The 12,308-nt window shown below is 39.0% G+C and overlaps 1 protein-coding gene across 1 annotated transcript; it reads left to right on the top strand.

Annotated features, from left to right (window-relative positions):
* The first annotated feature begins 913 nt into the window (after positions 1-913).
* Positions 914-4,716, top strand: LOC137745637 (receptor-like protein 7). The gene has a single exon (XM_068485625.1). It carries the CDS (start codon positions 1,158-1,160, stop codon positions 4,566-4,568), a length of 3,411 nt encoding a protein of 1,136 aa, XP_068341726.1. The 5' UTR covers positions 914-1,157; the 3' UTR covers positions 4,569-4,716.
* Positions 4,717-12,308: the final 7,592 nt, after the last annotated feature.

Here is a 12,308-nt window from a genome sequence, read left to right as displayed (position 1 = left end):
TTGTTTAACATGAAAAGCACCAATTTGAAAACCAAAATAGCGAAGATATTTGGTGCATAAAGAACGTACATACATTTTTTTCTTTAAAAAAAGTTCAACGGGTGGCTTCGCCAATGCCATCTACCCTTTTAAGAGTCGAAAAAAACTCACAGAAATATTTCAACCTTCATTTGTCCACCATCATGCGATTATGAACGCCATGAATCAAACTCAGGATATGTCTTATGGAATATAGGTCTGAAGTTCATTCTTTATCACTGGATCACCTCTTAATATTACGTACGTACATATTTTTCAGGCTATAAGATAGAAGGGAGCCTATTACGTTTCATATGTTTAGGCCCTAAATACTGTTTAAAACATGCAAACGGATATGATATTTAATCATTAAAATCTAATTATTTAAGGATGATGACGGTCTGGTGTTGCAACAACCAGGCCTTACAAGAATTTTTATTAATATGTGAGAGATAACCACCGTTTGGTCAGAATTGAAGACTGACTCTTCTAATTATACTATGATTTTGAACCAAAAATAAAAACGAGATTCTATGATTTTGTTTTCCAAGAATTATTTTAACTTTAAAGTAATTAAATCAATTAGCTTTGGATCTAGTAGTCTGGCCTTGATTTCAAGAGTATATAGGTTCGACTCACATAGATGCAATGACAATATATTTTTCTTAGCGCATAAACAAGATGTATGACTCAAAGTCCGACCGTTGTAATAATGCCTCTACAAATTTCTTATTTTTTCTATAAATTTAAAACAAAAAAGATTTATCCAAAAATCTCCGAATGCAAAAAACATGCCACTTAAAATTTGGATCAACAATGGCAATCGTTATTTTTCAACAATATAAAAAAAAAAAAATACAATAATCAAAGGCCGCCCAAGTAAGAACGAGTCCACATTATACAAAACACGCGTTTCTAAGCCTTCCTTCAAATCCCCATCCCGACAGTTCTCTCTGCGTTTTTCTTCCTCCTTGTTCTTCCCTCTAAACTCTTCGTCCTTCCGCGCTAACTCCTCTAGATTTTCGTCCGGTCAAGGACTCGAATCCACGGGCCAAAGGGGTTTTTTTTCATGGATGTTTGCCTTCATTTATTCACTGAGAAAATCCTAGCCTGCTCTGCTTCTTTTTTCTGAGCTTTCAATGAGAATTCCTCTGTTTTCATGGCTTTTCTTAATACCCCTTTATTACTTTTCACTCAGCATAAACATATTTCATGTCTCCGGCCAGTGTCCCGGGGATCAGCAATCTTTGTTGCTACAATTGAAGAACAGCCTCGTATTTGACACTGCAACATCTAAAAAACTTGTGAAGTGGAAGAATGGATCGGATTACTGCTCTTGGGAAGGAGTATCCTGCAAAAAGGGTTGTGTTTCGAATTTGGACTTGAGCAGCGAGGCGATTAGTGGTGGACTTGATAATTTGAGTTCTCTTTTCGGTCTGAAATCAATCGAGAACCTGAATTTGGCTTACAACTTCTTCAACTACACTCAGATTCCTTCCGAGTTCAAGCAGTTAACTGGCTTGAGTAATCTTAACTTGTCAAATGCTGGCTTTGCGGGGCAGGTTCCAATTGAGATTTCGCACTTGACGAGGTTGGTAACTCTTGATTTGTCTACCTTTTATTTCCCCGGAACTCCTTCGTTGAATCTTGAGAATCCGAAATTGAATGTGCTGCTTGCGAACTTTTCTGAGCTTGTTGAACTTCATCTTGATGGTGTGAATATATCAGCACAGGGGACCGAGTGGTGTCAAGCGATATCATCTTCGTTGCCAAAATTGAGGGTGTTGAGCTTGTCCTCTTGTAATCTTTCAGGCCCTATTTATAGTTCACTACTGAAGCTTCAATCTCTCTCGGTTATTCGTATTGAGAACAACAATTTGTCTACTCATGTTCCGGAGTTCTTCTCTAATTTCCCGAATTTGACTTCCTTACGAATGGTGAATTCTGGATTACATGGTGCATTCCCTAAGAAGATCTTCCAGGTACCTACACTGCAGACTATTGACTTATCCGATAATCCGCAGCTTCGTGGTTCCTTGCCAGAATTTCTGAAGAATGGATCTCTTCGATCCCTGGTTCTCAATGGGGCAAATTTTTCAGGCCAGTTGCTTCCAAACTCTATTGGGAACCTCAGATTCCTGTCCAAAATAGATATTGCAACTTGCAATTTCACTGGATCAATCCCGAGGTCAACGGAAGAGCTTACGCAGTTGGTTTATCTGGACTTCGCAAAGAACAAGTTCAATGGTTCAGTTCCATCCTTCAGTATGGCCAAGAATCTGACCCTAATAAATCTTTCATACAATCGGCTAACGGATCAGATTAATTCCTCGCACTGGGAAAACCTGACTAATCTGGTGAGTCTCGACTTGCGACACAATCTACTTAATGGGACTATTCCACCGTCTGTGTTTTCTCTTCCCATGCTGCAGAAGCTACAGCTTTCCAACAATCAATTTTCTGGTCATTTGCATGGATTTGCTAATAATTCTGTACTGGACACCCTTGATTTGAGTAGCAACAAGTTGGAAGGGCCAATTCCGGTGTCTATCTTTAATTTCAGTGAGCTCAAGATACTTTCACTTTCTTCGAACAACTTCAGTGGCGCCTTTTCACTTAATAGCCTTCAGCGGCTGAGAAATCTTTCGAGTCTTGATCTTTCATACAATAGCTTGTTGATTAATTATGATAGTTCCAGTTCCTCGTTTTCCTCTTATCCCCGCATTACCACATTGAAATTGGCTTCTGGAAAGTTGGGAGTGTTTCCTGATTTCTTGAGATATCAATCTCAATTACGCTATTTGGACCTTTCATTAAACCAGATTCATGGTGAGGTGCCCAACTGGATTTGGAGGCTCAGTAGTCTTAGTCAACTAAATCTTTCTTGCAACTTTCTGGTAACTCTACAAGTTCCTTTCCCCAATCTTACTTCTAATTTGTCTGTGCTTGACCTTCATTCCAACCAGCTTCAGGGACAAATTCCAATGCTTCCACGATTGGCCACTTATCTGGATTATTCAAGAAATAATTTCAGCTCAAGCATTCCAGCTGACATTGGTGATTTCCTTATGTACACTATGTTCTTCTCTCTTTCAAGCAACAAGTTAAATGGAAGCATTCCAAAATCGATGTGCAAGGAAGCATATCTTCAGGTTCTTGATTTGTCCAATAATTCTCTAAGTGGCCCGATTCCCCAATGCTTGACTACCATTAGCGGGACACTGGCCATACTTAATCTAAGGAGAAACAGACTTAATGGTTCTGTTCCTGATGGATTTCCTCAGCATTGCAGTTTAAGAACTCTTGACCTCAGTGAAAATCAGATAGAAGGTCAATTTCCAAAATCTCTTGGCAATTGCGGAATGCTTGAGGTTTTAAACATTGGAAACAATCAGATAAGAGATACCTATCCTTGCTTGTTGAAGCAGATATCCTCCTTGCGTGTCCTTGTTTTGCGATCCAACCGTTTTTATGGACACATGGGATGTAACAAAATCAGTGGTACCTGGCCAAAGCTACAAATTGTTGACATAGCTCGCAACAATTTTAATGGTGAAATACGAGGAAGATGCTTGAGAACCTGGAAAGCAATGATGGCTGACGAAAGTGATGCCGAGTCAAAAACTAATCACCTTCGATTTCAAGTTCTAAAGTTCAGTCAGGTATACTATCAGGATGCTATAACAGTTACAAATAAGGGTCTGGAAATGGAGTTGGTAAAGATTCTAACTGTTTTCACCTACATTGACTTCTCATGCAACAACTTTAGTGGATCAATACCTGCGGAGGTGGGAGAACTCAAATCCCTCTATGGCCTCAACTTGTCCATCAATTCTCTCACAGGCCCAATCCCATCATCATTAGGTAACCTACGACAACTTGAGTCGTTAGACCTTTCAAACAACAGCTTGAGCGGGCAAATTCCAGTGGAGTTTGGGCGCCTTACTTTCCTTTCTTTCATGGATGTCTCATACAATCAACTGGTTGGGAAGATACCATTCAGTACCCAGATTTCAACATTTCCAGCGGAGTCCTTCGCAGGCAATAAAGGATTATGTGGGCCACCTTCACTTCTAAAATGCAGTGACACCAACATATCACCAAATGCAGCACCAAAGGGTCGAGACAAAGCATCAAAAGTTGAGTTTGATTGGCAGTCCATATATACTGGAGTGGGTTATGGAGTGGGAGGAGGAGTTGTTGTTATCCTCTTAATGGTGTGGGAAGAAGGAAGAAACTGGTTAGAGGACAACATTGACAAAATTCTTCTGGTAATTCTTCCAATGATGGGATATTCTTACAGAACTCGTGACGAATGGGACGATGATGAGGAGGACGAAGATTCCGAAGAAGAGAGCACATATATCATGCAAGACTGCAGCGGAGACGAGATTGATTCAGAAGACAGAGTGTTTCGGGGTCCATATTGTGTGTTTTGTTCAAAACTTGATATAAGTAGGAAGAGGGCCATCCATAATCCAAATTGTACATGCAGTTTTTCACCACCTATTACATCATTTTCTTCCTCTTCCTACTCATTTTCTCCATAGACACAGCTTTTTTGTTTTCGACTTTCTTCTCTATTTCTTCACATTTCTTCTTAACTTCTACTTTTGCTAGTGTTACAATTTCATATAATTATAAACCCCGAAATGCCGGTGAGAACTTTCATCAAACAGGTGATGAGCCATTAAACTAGTACACCAAATAAGCGTCTAAAAGTTTAAGTGCTCGTTATGTACTTTCATGTATGACTGAAAACCTTTTAGAGAAAATAATTTTAGGTTTCAAAAACACGTGTTTTTTGGAAAAAGCATCAGTTATGTGCTTTTTCCATGAAGCATTTTAAGTACTTTTTTAGAATTTACTTGTATTTTTACTAAGAATTGGTTCCAAAAATATTTTCTCCAAAATTATTTTTAATCATTTTAAAAGCACATCCAAACGAGCTCAAGTTTTTAGGGTAAATACCTGAACAGAAGTGCGCCGTTGATGCTCTCTCTCTCTCTCCCTTCTTTGTAAAATGTGGTCCGCAGCATGGCAAAGTGTTGAACTTGTTAGATTTGCTACGGTTCCCCCCGTGGCTCTTCCGACGGTTTCGTCGGACGTTAAAACTTATTAATGAACAACTGTATGGGCCATATAAAGATGCATCTGGGCTTACTATAAGCCCACTGGGTAGTTGGAAAGTATCGTGCAAAAGCAAATTTTCCAACAAAAAGGAAGAAAAACATTTCAATTAGGTAAAACTATATTAATATTTGGAATCAACCATGTTTTTTATTTACTTCTTATATGATTGAAGCTACAATTTAATTTCCGCCCCCCCCCGGAAAACATAAGAGGAAATGAACATCACTTGTCAGTTTCAACCATGCTTTAGAGGAGTAGATAATAGTGGTCTGCCACTAGTTGTCATTTTTTTTTAAACAAAGAGAAAGAAAGACATTAGAAGGACCAATTTCCACTTGATATGTGCTTCGTGCATTCTTTATTAGCTTTTTCATGTCTAACGTTGATGGCTCGTTTCGTAATTCTTAATTATGTACTAAACATTGTTGCTCATAAGCGTTTTTGCGAAACGTTGTATTATTTTCTAGCCGGCTACATTGACATTAAACACTACCAAAGTATTTCATTTTTTCTGCCATTTTTTGGGAACTGTGCGTCATTTTTGTTACTTTTTATTTTTCATACAAGTGCTATACGGAAATCTAGGAGAAATTTTTTATTATGTTTATAACACGGATGATATATCATTTGTCATTATATAAGTCAAGAGAAGTTTTATATTTTAAGTTGTTAAATATTTCATTACTTATTTAATGACACATGATGTACTATTATGTGTTCCAGACACATTCAAAATTTTCTCAAAATCTAGGTTGGTTCATGATTTTTATTACTTTTTTTTTTATTATCGATTAATATATGGTTAAAACAACCTATCAAATGCACCCAACACAGAGAAATTTTTAGGTGTACCCTCACTCATAATGGGTTGATTTTTATTTATTTATTGAGGGTACAAAAAGTGAGGGTACACCATTATGAGTGAGGGTACACCAAAATTTTTTGGTGTACCCGGTACACCTAAAAATTTCTCCCCAGCACAATGTGATTGACAGTCGCCTCTCTCACTGTTTTCTCTCAAAAACAAATTTAAGATTGATTGGCAAGTACTTTTAACCAATCCAATTAACCGTGTTATCATTTGATGGACCTTGCGCTGTCACCCGTCCAATCCTCTTAGGTCATCTTTAACAGAGAGGGCTAAATGTTCAAAAATAAAAAAATGATCTAATTTGTCAAAAAATTCATTTCCAATCAATGGTTGGGTTATAATTTTATGAAGCTCACCAAACTATTACTTGGCCAAAGAGGCATCAGGTTGCCCAAATATAGTCTCCCTCTTAGCCATTTTTTTTTAACTCACTCCGCAATTGCAATAATAGATTCAAATTTAATAGCAAGATTTGAAAACATCCAACAGTAATTTAACTAAATTAAGCAATAAATTTAAAGTATAAATTTAAAACTAATAAATTAGTAAGAGGGCTATGTTTAGCCCTTTCGGTTAGAAATGATATATGAATATGGACCGATACTGTTTATTTAAAAATAATTTCTTAAATGGCTATAATTCTGGGCAGAGTTATGCGTAGCCATTTTGGATGGAGATGGCCTTACATTCTGTTTGGGTGGGGTGGGTTTTCCTGGTTAATGATGGACTAATGGTTCCGAGATTGGTGACCTTGCTTGCTTATGTGATTCGAAAAAAGGATGAAGAACACGAACCCGACGGTATTAATACTCGAACTTGAATACAATTAATGTCGTGGACTTTTAATTAAAATCTCCCTTGAATTCATCTACAACATTCACAAAATAATTGTGATCATTATATAAAGTTTTTTTTTTTTTTTTTTTCATGACAAAGTGTTGGAGTATTTGTGCTCACCGGTCACCACTAAATTAAGAGTAGTGTTACACTTATAATTTATATGTATTATTTTTCTAATAGAGATAAGGTTTATCAGCACGTGAGTTCTATTTCTATTCTAGACATGATACAAAGAATGGTACAAATAATTATTAAGAATATCATTTTTACTAAACTAAAGTGTATGCTCACCACCATTGTAGATGATTGTTGTCCTTTTTGTGCCAACGTACCAGAAGCAATTGAACATGGTCTATTGCATTGCTCCCGAGCAGCAGCGATATGGTTCTTTAGTCCTTTGGGGTTGCAAATGTTGCAGCACAGAGATGTTGGGTTTCAAGAATGGCTGGCTCGGTTGGCTCAGTCTCTCTCTAGGGAGAGCTTTGATTTGGCACTGGTGTTGATTTGGAAGATCTAGAACACTCGTAATGCAATGCTTTGGCAGGAATCAGTTTTACAACCACAGGAAATCCAATTACAAGCTCATGCATGGCTATTGGAGTTTAAAAAGTGGAATGTGGTACAAAAGCCTGTCAAACCTAATGATGTGCAGACATGGAGGAGGCTGGAGGAAGGTTGGTTCAAGTGTAATTTTGATGGTGCGTGGGATGAACATGCGGCAGCGGGTGGTGTTGGCGTCATCATTAGGAATGTAGCTGGGGATTTTATAGCAAATGGAGGACTGAGCAGATTATATTGGAAGGGATGCGTTGTTGGTCATCGTCGCAATTCAAAATAATGCGGTGGTTAATCACAGGCCATTTGGGCATTTGTTGGAGGATATCCGAAGGATCTTGCAGTCATTCAAAACGTTGAAAGCAAGCTTTGTGTGAAGACATGCTAATTCAGTGGCTCATCGGCTAGCCAGATTCAGTCTAACCTTGGAGCACCCGGTTTCTTGGTTTAAGGAACACCTTGATTTAATTTCTAACCTTCTGTTGGAGGATGGTTCTCATTGTTAAAGTCTTGATTATTTGGGAGGATAGTCTTAATTGTTATTTTGTTTGTTGCGGAACACTCTTTTTCTCTTCATTCGGGTTACTTATCGGGAAGATTTTTATCGAGGTCCACTGTTAGCACCCTTATCTCTGACCATACGTTGTTCCTGTTATAAATGAATATCGTACTTGCATTTCAAAAAATCAAAAGTATGGCATTTATATATCATACGACTAACTCAAATTTTAAATTGAAAAAGACACCAATGTTTAGTCTAAAAGATATGATTGGCAGGGTGGATCCCATTTTTTTTTTTTGAAACCCAACGAACCGATTATATAGAAGCCTACAAGAGGCAAACAGCAGAACAATACCAAGCAGTGACAAGGGATAGACCACAAAGACCCCCCCACCTAGTAGAGGCGTCATCCCCAACACCACCACACCCAAATTAGTGAGGACAAGGTAGCCCATCATTGTTCAATACAAAGACCAACGAAGATGGGGGTCTATCGACCCATACAACATCACACATCTCCGGAAAATCAACCGACGCTAACTCATGCGCCACACTATTAGCTACTCTAGGCACCCACGACCATTGGCAGTCCAGAAAAGCCCGTCCCAATTGCTTAACCCGAGCCAACACGGGAAAGGCCTCCCAACTACCCATAGACAGCGAACTAAAGAGACATTTTATAGCTTCAAGGGAGTCAGATTACAAGATGACATACTTGACTCCCAAGGCCGCACCTAACTGGCACCCATGCATCAACGCGGTGGCCTCCGCAGCAGCCGCCGAAGGAGCCCTGATAGCGTACCGCGCGGCAGCCACCATCCTTCTGTCCTGTCCCCGCGCAATCACCCCTACAAAACCCAAATTTGAGGCCTTGGACCAGCTAGCATCCACGTTTATCTTCACAAAAGGATGGACCGGAGCACACCACCGCACGGTTTGATTTTCCTTCCTCCCTTCGCCCACAATTCTACACCCTACCGCTGCCTTTGTACCAAAGAAAGAGCTCACAGCCACAGAGATCGCAGCCAAAACTTTGGGAGGACATAAGGGCACCCCATTGAACACGAAATCACAGCGGGCCTTCCAAATACACCAACACGTGAACACAATGTAAGATTGCCTCCATTTCGTATCGCCCGTGATGCACATATTCGGAGAGAAGACCGCCTGAATCCAGTCCACCCAAGCTGGGAGAGAAAGCCGATCCACTTTGTAACCCAACGCCCCTCCAAACCATATGGGTTCCACCCATGAACAGGAGAGGAACATATGCTCCGTGGTTTCATCGTGGTAGCCACAAATAGGGCAAGTAGAGGTCTGAGAGGATCTCCGGCGGAAAAAAGCATCCCGAGTAGGAAGACACCCATGCACAGTGAGCCACAAGAAATGCCGCAACTTGGGAGGCACCTCCAACTTCCAGATACCTTTCCATAAATCCCTGGGAACCCCACGAACAGAAGGCCGACGAGTATCCCTCAACTCCAACGATCTATCTTGCAGCCATCTATACCCCGACTTGACCGAGTAACACCCGTTCTTATTAAACTCCCAGACAAGCCGATCTTTACGACTTAGATCCAGCAGGGTGGATCCCAATTAACTCAAAAGTTAATGAGGAATTCAAGTGCTTCAGAATGAAGTACATAATATGTGTTTCTTAATTAAATGGTTTTACAACTTAACACCATTTCCAAGTATTTTCTAGCAAACGTAAAACAAAATATTGTTTTTTATTATTAGAAAACGCTTTTAGCGTTGTTTCAAAAGCAGTTTCAAACACATAAGTGATTGAGGTTTGTTTGATTATCTATTTTGACATTTTTACTCTTTGTATATTTTTTTTTTATCTTTAGCATAATAAGTACGAATTCAAAAGTTTCACGAACCTGTACTTGAGTTTGTAGAAATTAAATTCACATATATCCGATCGGGTCTGTTGGGGAGGTCTCTACTCCGTTAACGCTATAATTCCGTCAGGGCGAATTTTTATGGCACGATAGATTATATGTAAGAAAAATACTTGTTAGCTAAAAAATAGATAAAATTAAAAAGTGCAAATTGATTCACAATGCATCACTTTTTAGGAGTTTTTATCACAAGAGTATATTGATCCAAGAGTATTCCCTTAATACTATAGGAAACTAACGAGTATCGACCCAAGCACGTATTTAGCAAACATGCCCTACTAATCCAGCCTAAAACCCACAGGATATTTAAGCTAATCGATACTTTTAGGATCATTCCTAGGTTCATCAGCACACCAAATTTGCACTTAATCTAAATCGGTCTCGACAGAAACCATCAAACACAGAGAACATTCCTTTCCATTTTTAGAGCAACACAAAGTAATATTAGTTAAAAGCAACATTTTTGTTATTTAAACACACCACCACTACCATCAAATCGCATCTAACTCCCAACATATACTAATACATAACCTAATACGAGAGAGACTTAATCTAACTAGTTTCTTTATGAGAGCAGAGAAGGATTCCGCGATATTAGCTCTTTAACCCGGCCGTCCCCTCTCTGCTAAAGCTAGCTATAATATTTCATATAGGCTTCAATATTGGCAAGGGTTTCTTGACCTTGGAAGTAGTTATACTCCGGCATTATTGGAATATTAACCGCTGGCGACGGTGGTTGCACTGAAGCAACAGCACTAACGAAATTGCTGTGAGCGTACGAATCATGAGTCTGCTGATGATGCTGCGGAGGAAGCTGATCAAAGCACCCAGTTGGATGAAGACCATGACGATGAGCTGGAATGTCCATCAACATGGACGGTGATGATGACGATGATGGATCATGGTGATCGTCCACAGAGTTGATCATGGTCTGGTGAAGCCATATCTGAGTCTTGAGGAACTTCACATAGTGGATAGCCTCCTCCAGCATGGACACAGTGTCAAGCTTGGTCCCACCAGGAACCAAGCTCTGCAAGATCTTGAACCGATCGCTGATCCTGTGCCTCCTCTCACGAGCAGCCACGCTCTGTGGGTCAGTGGACAGCCTCACTCCTTTGCTTTTGTTCTTCCCACCACCACGATTGTTTTTTGTCACGGAAGAAGAAGATTTAGAGAAATTATTTGCGCTAGAGTCATTAGTAGCAGTGAAGTAGTCCATTTAGCTAGGCAGGCACAGTAAAACGTAGCTATTTGTTGCTTGAATCTGGGCTTTTGTGGCTAGCTAGAACTTGGTAGGAAGAAGTGCTTACGGGCACGTATTTATAGATAGGGAAAGATGGATTGTGGATTTCTTTATTAATTTGATGATTTTGAATGAAGGAGAATGAGAGATGGAGAGAGATGTCGTCATGTAAGTCAGCCAATCTTGGCGCAGGATTCGGGTGTCTCTACCTAGGGTCCTATATAGAGGCCCAGGAGTTCTTTAGCCTAAGCAAAAGGCTTCCTTTGCTTTTTGCTTCTCTTTTAATTTCTTCAAATTATTATTATTATTATTATTTAGGCATTTGATGGATATTATACATTTGTACTATATATACATTTATCTATAGTGACTTTGTAGTATGCTAGTATTGTTTTGTGAGTATTTTTTTTCCACAAGTATCATACAACATGTTATAAGAGGGATTCTTGTATTACCAATTGAAAACACCTCCCTCCAAAAGCAAGGAATAGTGCCTCTTAACCAGTCGGCAGGAGAGAGAGAGAGGGTCCGGTGTTTTGTTGTTAGGGTTGGAGTCCAATTGGCTTTTCGTGGCTGGTCAGGAATGAAGGGAAAGACTAAAGAGAGAAGTGAGGGTGGGGGTCCTTTTTTATGAAATCTAAGTGGATGTTACCTGGTTGCAGGTGTGTCTAAATCCGAGGACCAAATCCTTGCCGGGTTTTTAAATTGTACGATTATGCTTTTTATAGTTTTTATCCTTAGGATATACACTGTTTTCTGAAAGAGATTTACTATTCATGTCCCCTCAATTGCACCTCTTTAGGAAGAAAAAGAAATGGATTCGCGGTCTTATCATCAGCTCTTCTTTTGAAGATAATTTTTTAGCAAAAATTGCTTCAACTAGTCCTACGATTCCAGCTAGATCCCCCAAACACACCGGTTGAATATTGTCCTTGAATATTTAACCCCATTCTTAATAACTAATACTATACGGATAATATTTTAGATAAGAAATCTGTTGAATCGAATATTATGTTGTATGTTCATCCCCAAACACATTCATTGAATATTATCCTTGAATATTTAACCCGATTCTCCATAATTAATAATACTATACGGATAATATTCTAGATAAGAAATCTGTTGAATCGATGTGTTATGTTGTATGCTCATTTTTTTTCCCTCTCTTAAATCTCATATCATAATAATACTTTTAAATTTCTTCATTCACATTTGAAAGAATCACATTTTGATAAGATT

Source organism: Pyrus communis, chromosome 9 (assembly GCF_963583255.1).
Source record: "Pyrus communis chromosome 9, drPyrComm1.1, whole genome shotgun sequence".
In the NCBI taxonomy this organism is placed as follows: domain Eukaryota; kingdom Viridiplantae; phylum Streptophyta; class Magnoliopsida; order Rosales; family Rosaceae; genus Pyrus; species Pyrus communis.
Note: the sequence above shows the minus strand (reverse complement) of the source record. Positions and strands in the feature narration are given on the sequence as shown.